The sequence below is a fragment of the Gracilinanus agilis genome, chromosome 2 (assembly GCF_016433145.1).
Source record: "Gracilinanus agilis isolate LMUSP501 chromosome 2, AgileGrace, whole genome shotgun sequence".
Lineage (NCBI taxonomy): Eukaryota > Metazoa > Chordata > Mammalia > Didelphimorphia > Didelphidae > Gracilinanus > Gracilinanus agilis.
The window spans coordinates 424,547,692-424,566,840 of record NC_058131.1 but is presented as its reverse complement, the minus strand read 5'-3'; the positions used below and the strand labels follow the sequence as shown (position 1 = coordinate 424,566,840).

The window sequence follows — 19,149 nt, the reverse complement described above, 5'->3', positions numbered from 1 at the left end:
ACTGGGGAATAGCTCTTACTGTTTTAAATTTGTGACAATTACTTTATTGAATGATGTTGGGTTTTTTTCGGTTATATTTGTTGCACATCTTTTCTCCATTAACAATTCTCTTCTAATTTTTTGTTAATTTTATTGATGTGAAAGCTTTTTTACTTTATGTAGTTAAAGTTTATTTTAACTTTTATGACATCCTCTATTCCCTGTTTATTTAAATAATGATTACTTCTTGAAGACTCATTATTTGTATTATAATAATAATGATAACAATAATAACTAGCATTTATATAACACTTTAAGGTTTGCAAGGTGCTTTATAAATAATTCATTTTTTTCCCCAGAACAACTCTAAGAAGTAGGTGGTGTTGCTGTTCCCAGTTTGAAGATGAAAGAGGCAGACAGAGGTTAAATGATTTTCCCAGAATCACACAGCTGGTAAATATCAAAGGTTGGATTTGAAACTCAGGTCTGATTCCAGACCCAGGCACATGGCAGCCACATCATGTTGATTCTAGTCATCTTTCTTTTCTAGCAATACACCCATTAAGTTTAGGAGGAGAAATCTGGAACAATGGACAAAGAGAGGTGACATAGTTTGGATTTCTGGTTCTGCCATTTGCTACTCTGTGACATTATGCACTTTCTTGTGAGCCTCAGTTTTCTCTTTTGCAAAATAGGACTACTATTCATATTACCTAAGTCTCTAGGTTGATGGGAAGATAGTGTATTATTAATCTTACAGTGTTCTAAAAATCCAAGCTATTATTAACATTTCCATTCTTATAGCATAATTTAGTTAGTAAGACATTGAGATTTGAAATAACTTCTAAAAAGAGAAGCTACGAGGAAGTCAGTATAAAGAGAAACATAATTAAAATAATTAGAGCCTCTCCCACACATCCTTTGTGGGAAGGCAACACCATATGATGTCATAGGCCATAGGTTTAGACCTGGAGGGTACTTTGAGGGGATTGAGGCCTAGAGGGAGCAATGAAACTAAGATTCAGACAAAGATACTCTGACTCCAAACCCGATGTTTTCTTTATTATTATTATTTTTTAATGCCAATGGCTATTTATTGAGTATTCACAGTGTTAGGGCTGTAAGGATCTTTAGAGACCACATAGACTGCAACTACCCTATTTTGTAAAGGATAAAATTAAAGCTCAGAGAGGAATAGACTTTCTCAAGATCACACAGCTAGCTAACAATGGAGCTGAGAACTTGCCTTGTGTGGAATTGTTCCATTTTCCATTGTTTTATTTGCGATGTGTCTTTGCATGCTCTTTGAAGAGACTGTCTCAGTTTGTGTTTTATCCCCAGTGTTTTTGCACAATGTTTACTCATAATAGGCACTCAGCAAATGTTTGTTGATTTTTCTAATACTAGAATGGAAAACAAACTACTTATCTTTGTGAATCAGAAAAAGCCCTGATGAACTCACAGAAAATCTTCAGCAGAAGAATTAGGATGGCAATTTATCTATGGCCTTTTAGTGCTGAAAATAGATTAAAATTGTATTAAGCCTTTGCATGTAATGGCTCTTGTCCTTTGGTAATTAACATATGTGTATATATATTATATATGTGCATATAAATGCTTATTGCTAAGAAGAAGAAGTATTCACATTTCTATTGTGCTTTTATATGTAAAAGTACTTTCTTGCAATAATTCTATGAGGTAGGTAAGATGTGTATTTTATCTGCAAGGAAACAAAGGCACCAATAGGGGAAGTGATTTGCCTGTGGTCATACAGTGTTATAATCAGGAATTTAACCTAGCTCTCTTGTTAACAAGTTGCCTGTCCTTTCCATGACCCCATAGTAGCAGAGAAGTACCCACATGGAAATAAAATCAAGAGACGGGGAAGTCTTAAAGATCACTCTCTAACCCGCCTAATTTTACAGTTGTGGAAACTCAGGTCCAGAGAGGCCCATGTTCAAACACCCATAAGGTGTGTGCCAGAGCCAGAATTAGAGTCAAAGTCTTCCAACTTTCAGGCCTCTTTCCATTGAATATTTTTATTCCTTCTATTCATTCCAAGCCAGAAGATTTGAAATTTTTGTGTTTGTATAACTTTGATTTCCAAACATCTTTTAAATCACCATGGAACTTGAAACCTGAAGGTTTGAATAAATTTATAAAAATACAGAAAATGTTTTTTATTCTTTTTTCATAATCTTTTTTCAACTGAGTCTGATGAGTAACAGAATAGCTACTGTGGTCTTGGGCGGATAGATGACTTAAATTGTGCTTCTCAGGACTGAAGTTCTTTCTTTGTTCAAAACAGCTGGATCATTGACTCTCTTGATTTTCCAACACCAACCCACTTAACTGAAAAACACAAAATAACAAATACTTCAGAAAACAAACAAAGACACAACGATTTCAAACATACTATAATTTTTACATTTTTTAAAAACTAAAATGGGGAAAAGTTGAGGATGAGCAATATTCTTAATGCCACTCAGGAAGGACTTAATAATATCTTAAACATAGGAAGGGACTATGTATAGATGATTATGAATAGTTGTTCACCAAGTTAGAGTGATGGTGAAGTCTCATAATTTCAGTGAACTTAAAAGATTAATTTCCTTAACTGTTAAATGAAAATACTACTATTTGTGGTTTAAGGCTTCTAGGAAAGTACTTGGAAAACCTTAAAACTCTACGGGAAGGTGAACTATTATGATCATCTCATTCTTATCTTTTTCAGTGTGGTTCAGATAGAAATAGTTATGGGACAAGTTGCCATCTGTGTGAACCTTGGGACTCTTGTAACCTGAGTTGCTTTGGTCCTTTTAGTGGAAAGCTGTTGCCTGGTCTTTGTGGCAAATAGGAGTGTCAGTCTAGTTACTACCTTTACCTCTTCTCCACTCCCCACCCCACCACTGCCTTTTGGAGAAATAATGAAATAATAAAAAAGGACTATTGAACAAGAAAGATACTTTTTAGGCTTTCTGAAGAAACCTGAGAGGTTCCAACAGCATGTGTGTTGGTAAAATGTTATTTACCAACTCAAAAAAAAAATGTATCCACAACATATTTTTAAGTTATTAACATTTCCTCCATTATTTCCTTATGGGTAGACTGGTAGACAATCAACAAAACAATAAATCAAATCCTTATTTTTGCATTTATCAATATCTAAGGTATAAATGCCTACAATGAACATTTAATAGTCACTTAGAGATAGGGGCAGGAAACAGTGTATGGCTTTTTCTTTTTAAATAGTATTTATTCTAGGACAGTGGCAAAGGGTGGTCAGTTAGCTAAAGAAGGCTGGGTAGAGGTAGGTGGTGGCTGTGTAAAGGAGGAAGGAGAACAAAGGGAACTGAAGAAGAGGCAATGTTAATGGATGTCTCTGATGTCAGGGCAATGCATCTAGTCAGGAAAATTAAATTTAGATTTAAGATATTAAAGCCAGAAGAAATCTTGGAAGTCATTGGGTTCAATATCCTCTTTTTACAAGAAAGTGAGGCCCAGAAAGAAGAAGCAATTTGCCCAAAGTTATGCATTGACTTGGTGGCCCAATGGGAACTAGAATGCAATTTACCTGGTTCCTACTTTGAAGAACACTACATCTTATGATAAGAAGTAGCTGTTGCTCAGGGGTTAGAGTATTGGACCTAGAGCCAGGAAGACATGAGTTCAAATCCAGATGCAGATACTTTTTTTTAAATTAGCTTCAGATACTTCTTAACTGTGTAATCCTGGGTAAGTCACTTAACCTCTAATCGTCTGACAAAAGCATCCACTGGAGAAGGAAATGGCAAACCATCATGGGATCAGGAGGAGTTGGACACAACTCAGCAGCAACAACAACAACACATCTTACTCTGCTGCTTCTTACCCTTAAACCCTGAATAACTGTTTTACATACAAACAATTGCTTAGATGTACTTCTCCTAATCTAAATTTGTACATAGGATTTTTGACTGAGGAGTTTACATTGATCTCCGTTAAATTTTGTTGCATAGATATGGCTGTCCTTGTTCTAAGCAAGTCAGCATCTTTTTGGATCTTGATTCTGTTGTCCAATGTACTAGCTGTTTCACCTACCTCTGTAATACCTGCAAATTTGCTAAGTGTGCCATCTATACTTCCATTTAAATCTTTGAAAAAAATGTTGAACAGCACTTAGCTGAAGACAGATCACTGGAAAAAACTCTCTTGAGACTTCTTCCCACAATTAGATCTTTATTACTTTGGGTTAAATTTGCTCTCTACAGACTCCTTTAAAAAATGTATTCCCCCTAGGGATTGTATATTTAATCCCTAACTTCTCCAGGTGAATGAATTTATAAAATACTTTTCTCAGATAACTTGGACTTGAGGAATTAGAAGGGCAGGGGGTGGAAGTGGATGGGGGATTAAAAAGAGGGAATTATAGGGGGAAAGAGTCCAAAAGGGAGAATAAAAATTTGTGGGAAAAATTGGTGGCACCAAAGGAAACTGGCAACTTTATAATTTTTTTCTAGCTTTCTGTGATTATTGAGTTAACTGGTTCCCTCAAAGGTAGTTTGACAAGCCTGGGGCATAGAGGCAGTAATAATAGTTGACCCTTATTTGGCATATTAAAGTTTGGGTAAGGGATCAGGGACATTAAATGTGTTAATCAGTTATCCCACCTCATTTTATCTATTATTTAAAAAAGTCTTTACTTTCTGTCTTAGTATCAGTTGTAAGATAGAAGAGTGGCAAGTGCTAGGTAATAGGGGTTAAGTGACTTGCCCACATTCATAGAATCAAGAAGTGTCTGAAGTCATATCTGAACCCAGGTCCTCCTGACTCCATGTCTGGCTATACTATACTACCTAGCTGCCCCTACCAGATCACTTTAAAGTAATACTATGCTAAAGTAATACTATACTTACCCAGGTGAGAACATCATCTTAATCAATTTAAAACTTTGGAATAAGTCTGGAAAGTCCTTTAAAGCTACTGCATGATCTGGAGTGATAAGGAACAAGAAATCTGTTCTAATTGGTTGAGGGACCTGGTCATGGAGGTGGAGAGTTCTGTATAAAATCAGGAGCTAGTTTATCACCAAAGAGGCCAGCAGAGGGAAAGTGTTCTAGTCAAATAATCCTAAGAATGAATTGCTAGGTTTGGGGGTAGATGGTTGGAGGAAGAGGAGAGGTGGAAAAGAATGTCTCATCTTCAATTTAAGCCTCCTCCTGGCTCTCTCTCCTTCTTGGCCAGAGGACTTGAATTTGTCATTGGCATCCTAAGCAGCATCCCCTGGCGAAACAGCAACTGGCAACGGTGTCCAAAGCAGAAACCAAGAACAGATTGGATATGATGAGGAAAGGTAGATCCAGTGCTCTACAAGGAGCCTCTCTGAAAAGCAACATCATGCTTAACGTAGACTTCATGAGAAATCCACAAAATGGGGGGCAGCTGGGTAGCTCAGTGGATTGAGAGTCAAGCCTAGGGACAGGAGGTCCTAGGTTCAAACCTGACCTCAAACATTTCCTAGCTATGTGACCCTGGGCAAGTCACTTGACCCCCATTGCCTACCCTTACCACTCTTCTGCCTTGGAGCCAGTACACAGTATTGACTCCAAGATGGAAGGGCAAGGGACTTTGTGTTTAACTTGTCTTGTGTCCCCTTTATAAAATAAAAGTCCCTTACATATATGAGCTTTGTGTGTTTTGGTATTCCCATCACCAAGCATTGGACCTTATTCATGGTAAACAAAATACATTCATTTTTTGAATGAATCTTACAGATAAGGAAACTAAGAGATGATTCAGAGAACCAAAGACATTTATCCAGAGTCACATCAATGATAAACATGAGAACCAGGCTCAAACTTGACTCTTTTACTTTCAAGATTAGTGCCCTAGTTACTGTTGTTGCCTTTCCGAGTTTAAATTAATTACTCCTTTTTATTTACTACTTTGTCTAGTGATGATATTCTTTCAATGCTCTATACTTTCACGAGCATGATCTCACCTGAGCTTCACAATAAGCCTACAAAATAGACAGGATATTGTTCAGTTGTTTCAGTTGTGTCTGACTCTTCATGACCACATTCGGGGTTTTCTTGGCAAAGATACCAGAGTGGTTTGTCATTTCCTTCTCTAGCTCATTTTACAGAGGATGAAACTGAGGCAAACAGGGTTAAATGACTTGCCCAGGGTCGTAGAACTAGTAAGTGTCTGAGATCAGATTTGAATCTAGATGAGTTTTCCTGATAGATATCGTTATCTTTCCTATTTTAGTTTTCCATTTTATATGAGGCAAATGAGATTTACAGAAGTTAAAATAATTTGTTCAAGGTCACACCGAAAGTCAGTGGCAGAAACAGGTCTAGACTACAAGTCTGCTGACATCTAGTCCTCTGTTTTTTTTAAAACTGTTAAGCTTGCTACGACACTTCAGATTTTTTCCATTCTATCATCCCATTCCATCCTAATCACATGTGTCAGAATTTGAGGAGATCTGACTGTGTCTAGGGTCCTTTCCAGACAAATCTGGATGTGTCCCAATGGGAGAAGTGCAAGGACACCTACCTGCTACACCAATGTGATTCTCTACAAACCGGATGTAATTCTGAGCCTTGGGAGGAAGATCCTCCCATTTCCTGGCTCCAGTTGTATCTGTCTTCCATCCAGGCATCGTTTCATATTCCACTTCCACCTTCTGAAGTATTTCCTGATTAGCTGGGGGAAAACACATAGGTTCATAGTATCTTACAGTCACAGAATCAATCCCACTCAATGAAGGAATCCATTCTACATTCTACATTCTCTATCCAAAGGGGTTTTGTTTAGTTTCTCCTTTTATAACTCTAAAGACAGGGAACTGCTATGCAAAAAATAATAAAAGTCCCTTTTAGAACCTCCTTATATATAATATCTACTAGATTATATTATATCTACTAGGATAATAACTAGATATAATATCCTGGCAGTACCACTGTTAAGTTTGTATTCCAAAGAGATCACAGAAAAAGAGTAAGGACTTCTACATATAAAAATATTTTTAGTGTCTCTTTATGTGTTGGCAAAGAACTGGAAATTGAAGGGATCTCCATTGACTAGAAAATGGCTGAATAAATTGTGGAGATTAAAAAAATTTTTTTTAAACCCTTACCTTCTGTCTTGGAGTCAATCAATACTATGTATAGACTCCAAGGCAGAAGAGTGGTAAGGGCTAGGCAATGGGGGTCAAGTGACTTGCCCAGGGTCACACAGCTAGGAAGTGTTTGAGGCCAGATTTGAACCTAGGACCTCCCGTCTCTAGGCCTGGCTCTCAATCCACTGAGCTAAAACTGTGGAGATTTTTCAGGAAACAACAATTGAATAATAGTGAACAATAGTACTGTAGGATTTGAAATTTGAAAAAAAAATTTTTTTTCTGCTGTGTGACTATGATGGAATACTAATGGTGCTGTAGGATTTGATGAATAGGATGGTTTCAGAAAAACCTGTGAAGATTTTTATGAACTGAGGCAAAGTGAAGTGATCAGAGCCAGAAGATCATTGTACACAGTAACAGCAATACTGTAACAATGATGAACTGTGAAAGAATTAGCTACTTTGATCAATATCAATATTAATTAGCTACTCTGATCCATGACTATTTCAAAGGACTCAGGATGAGAAATACTATACACCTCCAGAGAAGGGGCTGATGAACTCCATGTGCAGACTGAAACATTTTTTTCACTTTATTTTTCTTGCTTTTCTCCCTGAACCTGACTAATTTGGAAATATCTTTTGTATGACTTTACATCTATAATAAGGTATCATCCTGTTTATCTTCTCAGTGAGTAGGGAAGGAGCTGGAGGTAAGAAGACAATTTGGAACTTAAAATTTAAAAAATATTTAAAAGTAAGTTATAAAAATTGCTAAAAAAACCCCCAACTATTTATATTCTCATCATAGACCTGTTACTAGGGGGAAAATATATAGGTTAACTGAAGCTTAATAAAGTTGGACATTTTGTGAATTGTCCTAAAAATGCCTCCTTCAAACTCTAAAGGAGTCTCTCAGGGTTTAGTTAGAGAGTCTATTTTCTCCCTTCTTGCCCCACCCCACCCCCAACTCACATTTTAAAAAGTTCCTTTTCTGTGAAGACCACTGTCCTAGTAACTGTCCTAGTACTGTCCTAGGTGCTGGGGAGAGAGACATGACAAAACTCATAGTCCAGTGAGGGGTAAGATATAAATGTAGATATTGATATATAATGAGAGGCACTGCAGTCTAATGGTTAGAGAGTCTGCTTTGGAGTTGGGAAGTTCTGGGTTCAAGACCTGCTTCTAACATATATTGACCAGGTAACTTTGGATGAGTCTTTTAACCTCAGTGTCCTAATCAATACTCCAAGACTATAAATTAGAGAGGAGGTACCTTTTAGCATTAATAAAGGGGCACTCCCCACTTACCCCCAAACAACAAAATCATATATGGGCATATATATGCATACATACATACATATATTTTACATATATACACTATATATGATTACATACAAAGTATCCTAGAGAAGCACAAAGGACCACCCTATGGGAATGTGGGATAGTTATGGCAAAGAAAAGGAAAGGAAAGGCTTCAAAGAGGGGATAGCATTTGACCTATCTTTAAAGGAAAGCTAGGGATATAATAGTGGAAAGCAAAGGCAGGTGGAATATCCAAGTCATATTCAGGAGTCATTGAATGGTGCTGGAACTTAAATTCTGTGGAGCAGAATATGAGAGATAAGAGCTACAAGTCCCTATGGCCTCAGATTGTGGAGAACCTTGAATGCCCCACAAATAAACTTTAACTTTGAAGTGAGCAATAGAGACCCATGGACAATTTTTTTAGTAGAAAGACAGACAAAGACCTATGTGTGTATCTGCTGAGTTGTGTTCAGTGTTAGTGTGATGATAACCAGGTATATGCATAAGGATGATGACTCTGATTTTTATTTTGATCCTGTACTGATAGGTTCCCATTAACAATATTCAGGCAACCTTTAGGATCATTTCTCTAATGTCTTATCAAGGGATCCTATGTTTGGGTGTTGTGTTCCAGGGTTACCTGGTTGCAGACCTGCCCTGTTTGTTTTCTCTCCCTGTCATTCTGTTGGGGCTTAAGTTTCCTCATCTTTCAAATGATGTGTGTTATCTCCCCTGTAGGAATGCTGTGAGGAAAGAGCTTTATAAACTTTTAAGTGCTATGTAATTCATGAATTATTAATACTAGCTGCGTGACCATGGGTAACTCATCCAACCTCTCTGAGCCTTAATTTATTCATCTGTTAAACATGGATACAGCCTTCTCTTACCAAAGGTTGTTTTGAAGAAAGTGTTGCATGAACCATAAAATGCTTTAGAAATGTAAGATATTATCATTATGGTGTCATTTTTTATACAGTATAGCAGAGTGACCCCGTAGATAGAGGACTGGGCTTGTAGGAAGGCTGACCTAGATTTAAATCTCACCTTTGAAACTTGCTGTGTGACTCTGGGTAAGTCACTCGATATCTGTTGCCTTAGGAAACTTCCTAGAATTTATCTACAAACTCATAGAATAGTTATGATCTGTACTCATGTATTCTTCTGGTATTATCTTTATTCAGTCACCCTCTTTAACTGTTTCCTTATTCTTCCAAGAGGCTATGAGGGTTAAAGATGATAACCAGGATGAAATTCCTGTTTCTCATGAGGTCCAGGAAGCAGCCTTCCATTAAAAAATTGAAGACAGCTCAGAGCGAGTATGCTCAGACAATGAACAAGAACCCAGATGAGGCTGGCAGTAGGGATGGACATGGGGCTGGAGGCAGGGGCCAGTGTAAGTTTTCTCTCTCCAAGTGGTGTCTATTCTGAGTACAGTAACAAAGGTGTGTGTGTGTGTGTGTGTGTGTGTGTGTGTGTGTGTGTGTGTGTGTGTGTGTGTAAAAGGGGGGACAAAGCAAAAATAGGGCATTGGGGAAAAAGTAGCATTTAGACTCAGGGGGGGTCAAAGCCAGGAGTGATCTTAGAGATCATTTAGTCCGATGTCTTCATTGGGTAGAGGGAAACTGAGGCCCAGACACAGGAAGTACATGCTGTAAGTTAGTGGTAGATAGGATGGGATCCTTTTATCTTCCAGTTGAGGGAGCCTTCCATTGCCTTATCCTGCTTCTTAATCTTTAAACCAGGGGTCGGCAACCTTTTTGGCCGTGAGAGCCATTAACGCCACATTTTTAAAAATGTAATTTCATGAGAGCCGTACAGTGCTCACTGTGCGCGCTCCTGTAACAGCACCTGAAAAAAAATTGACTTTATGGCTCCTGCAGAAAGAGCCACATCTGGCCCTCAAAAGAGCCAGATATGGCTCGAGAACCATATGTTGCAGACCCCTGCTTTAGACCAAGGGCAGTTGTATGTCTTAAAAAAAAAAAAGGAATGGAACTTCTCCATTTTGGTAAGATTTTAAGCTATTCACTGAAAAACTCATTATTATATGAAGTGATTTATAACATCCTTTACTTTCCAAAGGGCATTCATATGCATTTATTTTTTTCAGTACCCACTGCAATTTCATTTTCTCTCTCCCAGGGAGTACTATAGTGACTTGCACATAAGAAATGTATGAGTATTTAATGAATGACTGATGAATGAATAAGATAGAGAAGGAGTAATGTATTATCCCCTGTGTCAGAGATTTCTGAGGTTCAAAAAGGTCCAGTTTCACAAAGCTAGAAAGAAGAAGCAAATATGATTTACAGAGGAGAAAAAAGTCTCATAGAAGTGAAATGACATAAGAAGTCACAGAGAGGAAATTACACATCGAGACTTTAAACTCTGGTCCCCTGATTCCTGGTCCAGTGTATTTCCCATTCTATTTGGTTGCCTAAATGACTGGTCTATAGCTGTAGGTGGATCTATCTGAACTTGGTCCTACTTATTATTTTGCATGGCAATGGATCATTGCCCTACTGTGTCTCAATGGCTCATAATGAGAGCAGAATAATCAAAATTCTTGTGTCAAATTTTAGAAAGATGGAAGGAATGGGAAAAGATGCCTCTCTAAAGAACCTTTAATGAGAGTGTGCTTCCCAAACTCTAATCCCAACAAAGGCAGCAGGAAAGATGGAATACATTATTTAGGAAGGGGAGGTGAATAGAAAATATTCTAACTTACCTGGGAAGTATGGAATTCTTTTTCCATTCAGCTTGTATGAAACCCCAATTTTAATCTCATCTAAGGCATCCAGGATATCCAGTTTGGTTAATGCCAGTCTATTCAAAATGAGAGTATTTTAGAAAATGGCATATATTCAAACATTACAATATTATCTACATATTACTTTAAAATGGACAAAGCAGTGTGCCCATCACAACTCTAAAATAATTTTTAAAGGGATCATCATTTTTCAGATTAGGAAAGTAAGGCTCAGAAGAGGATATCTCTTCTGTTGTCTTGTTTTCCAGTTTCATTTTTCATATGTATAAATATTGTTTTCCCATCTTGGCTATGATTAACACCTTTTTGTGTGCCAGGGTCAATGGCTTGACCTTTGTCTCTTCCATTGCACTTAGTACTGTGCTGTACATAGAGAAATGCTTGATAATATTTATAGAATGTTTCTCAAACTCAGTTGACCATTGCAAATTGGAAGACTGAAATCTGTTGATTATACATGCTCTTGAAGAGGAATGAGGACTTAGATATTCTAGACAAAAAAGGAGATTTAGAGAAATTATGATACACAATATAGGAAATTCAGCTAATTTTAATACTAAAAACTTTTGCATTTAGATGTTTTTCATATATGTTATACTAGTAATATAATAAATTACATATAATTATACTAATAATGTAAATTTTCATACATATAATTAATAGTTAACATTTTAGAGGACAATATAGTGCTGATGTTGAAAATGTTAACATGTTTTACCCAGCTTGTGCAGGGGAATGAATAGCATTCTTTAGAACACTTTGAGAATGCTGCTATAGATGGCTGAATAAATGAAAGAAGTGAACCTAATCCTAGCACTCATCTTTCTATCCAAAGAATATTATCCTCAGATAATTATCCTGTGGGGAAGCCCAATATACTGAAAAGAGTACTGTACTTGGGATCAGAATCTGTCCTTAGTTTAAGTCCTGGTTCTATGACTTATGAATTGTGTAACTTTTGGCAAATTATGTTTCCTCTCTAAAGCTTAATTTCACCATCTGTAAAATGGGAATAATTATAAGAATAGATGAGCTACCTACCTCTTAGATGTTATGTGAGGAAAGTGATTTGTAAACCTTAAAGCTTTTAATAGACAGGAGATTGTTATTATTATTACCTTTTCCTAAGGGTAGTAATCACCTCTCATTCATTTGCTCCAATGGATGAGAGTAAGAACATGAATAGAACAGTGAGTAATTTAAAAAAGAGAACAATTTCATCTAACTTTATAGTACCTTACATGGCTATTTTTTGGCTTCACATTCATCTTTCTAATTATGTTTAACTTAAGCCAAGAATTAGTGTATATTAGTTAGAATCTGTGAATTTAGGTGGCAGGGATAAAGACAGGCTTTGAATTTAAAGTGATTCTAAGTAATGTATATTGAAGGGAAGGTGTGAGGAACAAGCATTTATTAAACACTTAATATATGCTAAGCACTTTAAAATATTATCTCATTTAATCTTCACAACAACCATAAGAGATAGGTGCTATTCTTATCTCCATTTTTGCAGTGAGTATATGAGGCAGATGGAAATTAAGTGACTTGCCCAGAATCACACAGCTAGGAGATGTCTGAGGTTTGATTTGAATTCAGGTCTTCCAAACTCCAGGCTCAGCACTATTGCCATTGCATTTCCTATATCCGTGAGTATTCACTATTTTTACAGAATTGAGTGCCTTGTTTTTTCTTCTGGCTGCCTCTGACTTCTAGGATCAAAGAAAAGATCCTCCATTTGTCCTTTAAAACTCTTCACGGGGGAAGGTAGGTGGCTCAGTGGATTGAGAGCCAAGTCTAGAGATGGGAGGTCCTGGGTTTAGATCTAGCCTCAGATACTTCCCAACTGTGTGACCCTGGGCAACTCACCTAACCTCCATTGTCTAGCCTTTACCTCTCTTCTGCCTTGGACCCAGTACACAGAATTGATTCTATGATAGAAGGTTAGAGTAAAAAAACAAAAATCTAAACTCTTCACAATCTGCTTCTTCCTATCTTTCTAGTTTTCTTACTTTTGACCCTCTTCCATCTTTTTTTTCTTACTTTTGACCCTGCAGTCCATCTATGCCAGCCTACTTGTGGTTTCTTGCACAAGACATTCTATCTCCTGCCTGAGCTTTTCTTCTAGCTATACCCCACACCTAGAATAATATCCTTCCTGGCTTCTCTGGCTTCTTTCAAAGCTCAACTAGGAGGCCACCTTGTGAAAGAGACCTTCCCTGTTTTCCCCCTCCCCCCTTCCTTCTGAGATTACCTTCCTTTTTCATTATGTACATGTATGTATATATGTGGGCAGCTTGGTGGTACAATAGATAGATCATTGGGCTAGGAATTAGGAAAATCCATCTTCATGAGTTCAAATCTGACCTCAGACACTTACTAGCTGGGCGATCCTGGGCAAGTCACTTAGCCCTGTTCACCTCTGTTCCTCAATTATAAAATGAGCTGGAGAAGGAAATGGCAAACCATTCCAATATCTTTGACAAGAAAATCCCAAGGAGTTGGCCATGACTGAAACAAATCTAAAACAAAATGTGTGTATATATATATATATATATATATATATATATGTCTTTTATTTACATTTTTCTTTTGTATGTTGACTTTCCCATTAAAATGAGAACTCTTTTTTTTTTTAAATCCCTGGCCCTTAGCANTATATATATATATGTCTTTTATTTACATTTTTCTTTTGCATGTTGACTTTCCCATTAAAATGAGAACTCTTTTTTTTTTAAATCCCTGGCCCTTAGCAGAGTGCCTGGCATATAGTAGTTGCTTAATAAATGTTTGTTGACTGACTTCCCAATACCTCAGACTGAAATTCCAAGTGGCAGGACCTATGATTATTCTGCCACAGTAAGTTTTCCTCTCAGTGTGGCCAAGTACAGTACTGAACAAATAGTAGCTGCTTATCAGATGAACAAGTACTTACGCAGTAAATCCATTGATCATGTGTGCATATCTCAAAATCATAAGGTCTAACCAGCCACAGCGCCGCTTTCTGCCAGTGGTCACCCCCCACTCATGGCCTCGGTTCTGTAACAGGTCTCCAATTTCCTGCACAAAGGGAAAGGAGATTTAATGAATTCTATTTATGTTTATGCCTTTGTTTTTCCTCTCAGGCTAGCTAAAAAGCACTGGTCCTTCAAGTTCTGGCTCAGGTTTACTTTTTTTTTTTTCATGTGATATTGGAAATTTGGGGGTCCTTGAACTAATTTTGAGGTCCCTGATCTAAACTTCCTGTGGACATTTAGGGCTCTTTCAAACTACATTTCCCAAGAGCCAACTGGCTTCCTCTCTTGTGTAATCACATGGGCAGGAAGCGTAATCACATAGATAGAAGGATAAATAGTGAGAGAACTTGATTGGTACTTCCTCTTTGGTGATTTGGAGCAGAGCCAGGATGGGAGGAAGCGGTAACAGGGCCCACATATTTTAAACTCTTAACAGGCATGTGGCTTTATTTTTCTAATGGCTATCAATAAATCTTTTTTTTTAACTCAATAAATCTTTTAAAACCCTAATATTTTTAAATTTATCCTTTTATATCCACTTTATTTCTTACATTCATGAAGACTCCTCTATTTCATTCCAACTTTATCTCTTTATTTTCCAGCTTTAGACTGGGAAACCTGTAAGTTTACCAGGTAATTAAAAAAACCTTCAAATGTCAGTGCTGGAAAAATTTTTCAAGATCATTTCACTCCAATGCCTGGAGATGTGAACTGCTATGTTCAAAACTATGCCATAGTAAGATCAGTTTCAGGAACTGGATATATTCAGCTTGAAGAAGAAAAGAATAAGAACATGATAGGAATCTTAAAATAATACCCAAAAGAAGAATTTTATTTGTTCTGTTTGCCCCCAAAGGACAGAAGAATATACACAGAGGTCTATTTCAGCTTGATAGGAAAGATGAACTTTTAAACAATTGGAGCTGTCCAATTTAACTGAGGTACCATGCTAGGGAGTAGTTTCGCATCACCGAAGCTCCTCAGGTAGAGTAGATGGCCACTTGACTGGGATGTTGTAGGAGGTATTCTTGCTGGAATGTTTGTTGGATCCCTTCTAGCACTGAAATCCTATTATTTTAAACTTCCAGTCAAAGTTCACAAAGCAAGTTAATGGCAGAGTGGGGAGGGGGGGATGGAATTTCTTTCCAGGCTTGAGTTCTTCCCACAGCATCATAATTATATTCTTCTTGGTACTGTTTACTCTCTCACATTTATGTGTTTATTTCAAAAGTATGAGATTCCCCCAGGGCAGGGATGATGTTTTTGACTCTCCCCCCACCTGAGGGATGGCAGGATAAAACATTTAGGGTGTTGCTGCCCTTATTCCTTTTTCCAGTTGTGGGAGTAGTTTGAGTCCCTGTCAAGGCTGACAGGGTCTTCTTAACTAGAATCTATTCTAATAACAACGGACATTTCTGTGGTTCTTTTTACTTTGCAACGTGTTTTTTTTTCATAATTATACTGGGAAACAGTTGTGCAAGTGTTATTACCTTCATTTTATAGAGAAAGAAACAGAAGTGGAGAGGAAATGGCTTATTTACAAGTCTTGCAGACCTTTATATTAGAATGCTCCCCTCCTTGACATTTATACAATAGCCTACACTAGGAAGTAAATCACACACTCATAGAATTTAAAGAACCTTAAGGGTTCTTTAATTTAATCCTTACCTATTATTCCAAATTCTAAGTTCAAAAGTCCCTTCTAGCTCGGATATTTCATGTTGTGAGTTCTAAGGTTCCTTGCAGAACTTATATTCTGTGTTCTGTCTTTATGACAGGTTCGACTGTTTGAGGTACAGCATGGTCGCTGCCATTTAGTGAATTGAACTTCTGGGCTATTTCAAAAAGTTTGAGTCTTGGCTCTGACACAAATTTAGGCAAATTCCTGTAGCTCTCTGGGCTTCTTTGGGTTTTCCCACTTTCCATTTCCCAAAATGTATGGGCTAGGTTAGATGATCTCTAAAGTCCCTTCTAGCTCTGACATTCTGTGTTCTAGATTCTATGAGGACTCCCAGTTCTGACACTGGATGCTCTATCTTATTCCAGGGAACTTTCCAATTCTGACATTCTATGTTGAGAGATAACATGATGAAACAGACAGACTGCTTGGACTTGGTTGGAGTCAGGAAGACCAGGGATGAAATCTTGCCTCACATAGTTGCTTATGTGACTCTGGGCAAATCACTTACCCTCCCTGAGACTCAGCTTCCTTATCTGTAAAATGAAAGGGGATGGACTTGATGACCTCTAAGGCCCTTTCAAGCTCTAAATCTGTGATCCCCATATGCTCACCCCCTTTTTTTTTAGAGGTCCTTTTGGCTCTAACATGTCATGATTCTGAAATTTGAGTCCGTTAGAATAATTGTTGCTAATGCTTTGTCTTAAGGTATCAAGGTTGTTTGACTTGTTTGGGTTATTTGGGAAAGAAGTATTTATTATTTCATTTTTATTTTTAAGAAACCTCTTAACTCTGTATTGGATCCAAGTCATAAGAGCAGTAAAGGATAGGCAGTGGGAGTTAAGTGACTTGCTCAGAATCACACAGCTAGGAAATATCTGAGGTCATATTTGAACCCAGGACCTCCTGTTTCTAGGCCACTAAGCCACCTAGCTGTGGCCTGAAATAAGCATTTATTAATCTCCTACTATGTGCCAGGCACTGTGCTAAGCACTATCATAATAATATCAGCTATTTTATAGCACCTATAATGTGCTATATGCTATGTTAATTGCTTTAAAGATATTATCTCTCATTTGAAACTCACAACAACCCTGTTATGTTATTATAATGTTAACAACATGCTATTATAATCCAATTTTACAAATGAGGAAACTGAGGCTAACAGAAATTAAAGAGACTTGCCCAGATTTATGCAATTAGTAAGTGCTCAAGATGGATTTGAATTCAAGTTTGTCCTGATCCTAGGCTTAATTAACTCTCTGTCCTGCACCTCAGAGCTGTTGGAAGCTGAATGTCAGTCAAACATTTGCTCACCATACACAGACAGGTTTTCTGGGTTTTGCCCTAATTCCAGTATGCCTATCACAGATAAAGTTCCATAGATGTAGAATCAAAGAATATTTGGATTAGAAGGGACCTTGGACCTGACTCCCTCATTTCAACATTGAAGAAACAGATCCTGGGAGGCTGAGTGAGTCTTTCCTAGGACTATTAGGATAAAAAGTAGCAGAGTTCTGAATAGAAGGTAGGTGTCCTGGCTTTAAGTCCTGGGCCTTTTCTACTCTATTACACTTCTGTTTTTTACTTTGTTTGGGACTTGAAAGTCAAGTCATTCATCAGGTCTTTGGGGGGTTGTGTCTATGTTTTAGACTTCTTTTGTAAAATAATAATTCAGATAATCTGATGTTTCTCCTACTTAAAGTATTTCCATTTTAAAAAAGCATGTTCTTTCTCCCGAGTCCTTAACAAATATATATTTTTAATCTCTTTGGGGTACAAACCCAGTAGCGGTATTGTAGGATCAAAAGTCATGCATTCTTTTAAAGTCCTTTGGGCACAATTCCAAATTGCCTTCCAGAATGGTTGGATCAGTTTACAATTCCACCAGCAATGCATTAGTGTCCCAATTTTGCCTCATTCCCTCCAATATTTATTTTCTTTATTATCATATCGGCCAATCTGTTAGGTGTGAGATGGTAACTCAGTGAGTTTAAATTTGCATTTATCTAATCAGAAGGCTCTCCTGGGTCTTTAAAATAGCTCTGTGGGGTGGAGGTGGGGGCTGAGATCCCACTTTATAGATGAGAAACCTGGGAAGTGATATACTGATTAGAATCAGTACCTATTCTTCTACTTAACTACTTGTCCGATTTAAGGAAATCTCTCTGGGTTTAATCAGGCTACCATAGGACTAAATGATCTCTAAGGTCCTGGTACTCGAAGACCCTTAGTAAGATAAGCTCAGGGGTCGGCAACCTTTTTGGCTGTGAGAGCCATAAATGCCACATTTTTAAAAATGTAATTTTGTGAGAGCCGTACAGTGCTCACAGTGAGCGCTCCTGTAACAGCGCCTGAAAAAAAAATGGACTTTATGGCTCCTGCAGAAAGAGCCATACGTTGCCGACCCCTGGATAAGCTGATGGTTTGATTGGCAGACTTACATTGATTTGTTCAGTAGGAAAAGCACCAATTCCCACGCGGGTGGTATAGGCCTTAACCACACCAAACACCTCTCCCACATTCTGTGGCGGGATCCCCAACCCTGTGCACACTCCCCCAACGGTGCAATTAGATGAAGTCACAAAGGGGTAAGTGCCTGGAAGAGACAAGAGATTTGAACCAATGACATTTGACATTCCCCTATTTCCCCTAGGCAATTAGAAGAAAAGCTATGGAGAATCTGGACAGTATACTAAAAAGTAGAGACATCGTTGCTGACAAATATCTATATAGTAAAAACTATGGCTTTTCCAATAGCAATATGTGGCTGTGAAAGTTGGACCATAGGGAAATCTGAGCATTGCAGAACTGACATTTTCAAATTGTGGTGCTGGAAAAGACTTTTGAGAGTTCCTTGGACAGCAAGGAGGTCAGATAAGTCAATATTTGGAGAAAATTCAAACTATTCATTGAAAGGACAAATACTGAAGCTGAAGCTTAAATACTCTGACTACATAAGAAGACAGGATTCAGCGGAAAAGACTCTTATGCTGGGGAAGGATGGAAGACAAAAGGAGAAGGGAATGGAAGAGGATAGATTGTGTCATGGAAACAACAAATGTGATCTTGGACAGATTTTGGAAGATAGTGGAGGATAGAAGTGCCTGGCGTGCTCTGGCCTAGGGGATCACATAGACTGAACAACAACCACGACATTCTCCCCAACTTCTTTTATTTATATCCTGCACACATTATTCACATGCCTTTAGCAGTAGGTGGCAGATGGCTCAGGCGACCTGGACTTTCCTAATGAAGCCCTCTGATAAATAAGCTAAAAGAACAATCTG

General features: G+C 37.7%; 1 protein-coding gene across 2 annotated transcripts in view; it reads right to left on the bottom strand.

Annotated features, from left to right (window-relative positions):
- Positions 1-1,011: 1,011 nt before the first annotated feature.
- ADSS1 (adenylosuccinate synthase 1) overlaps positions 1,012-19,149 on the bottom strand; it is an 84,004-nt gene continuing 65,866 nt past the window's right edge. For both annotated transcript variants that reach the window (XM_044664647.1, XM_044664646.1), the window contains 5 exons: positions 18,304-18,458; positions 14,100-14,224; positions 11,123-11,220; positions 6,520-6,669; positions 1,012-2,331 (listed from right to left, as the gene is read on the bottom strand). In XM_044664647.1, the coding sequence (XP_044520582.1) occupies positions 2,279-2,331; positions 6,520-6,669; positions 11,123-11,220; positions 14,100-14,224; positions 18,304-18,458 (581 nt within the window). In that variant the 3' untranslated portion in view covers positions 1,012-2,278. The remainder of the gene's footprint in view (positions 2,332-6,519; positions 6,670-11,122; positions 11,221-14,099; positions 14,225-18,303; positions 18,459-19,149) is intronic.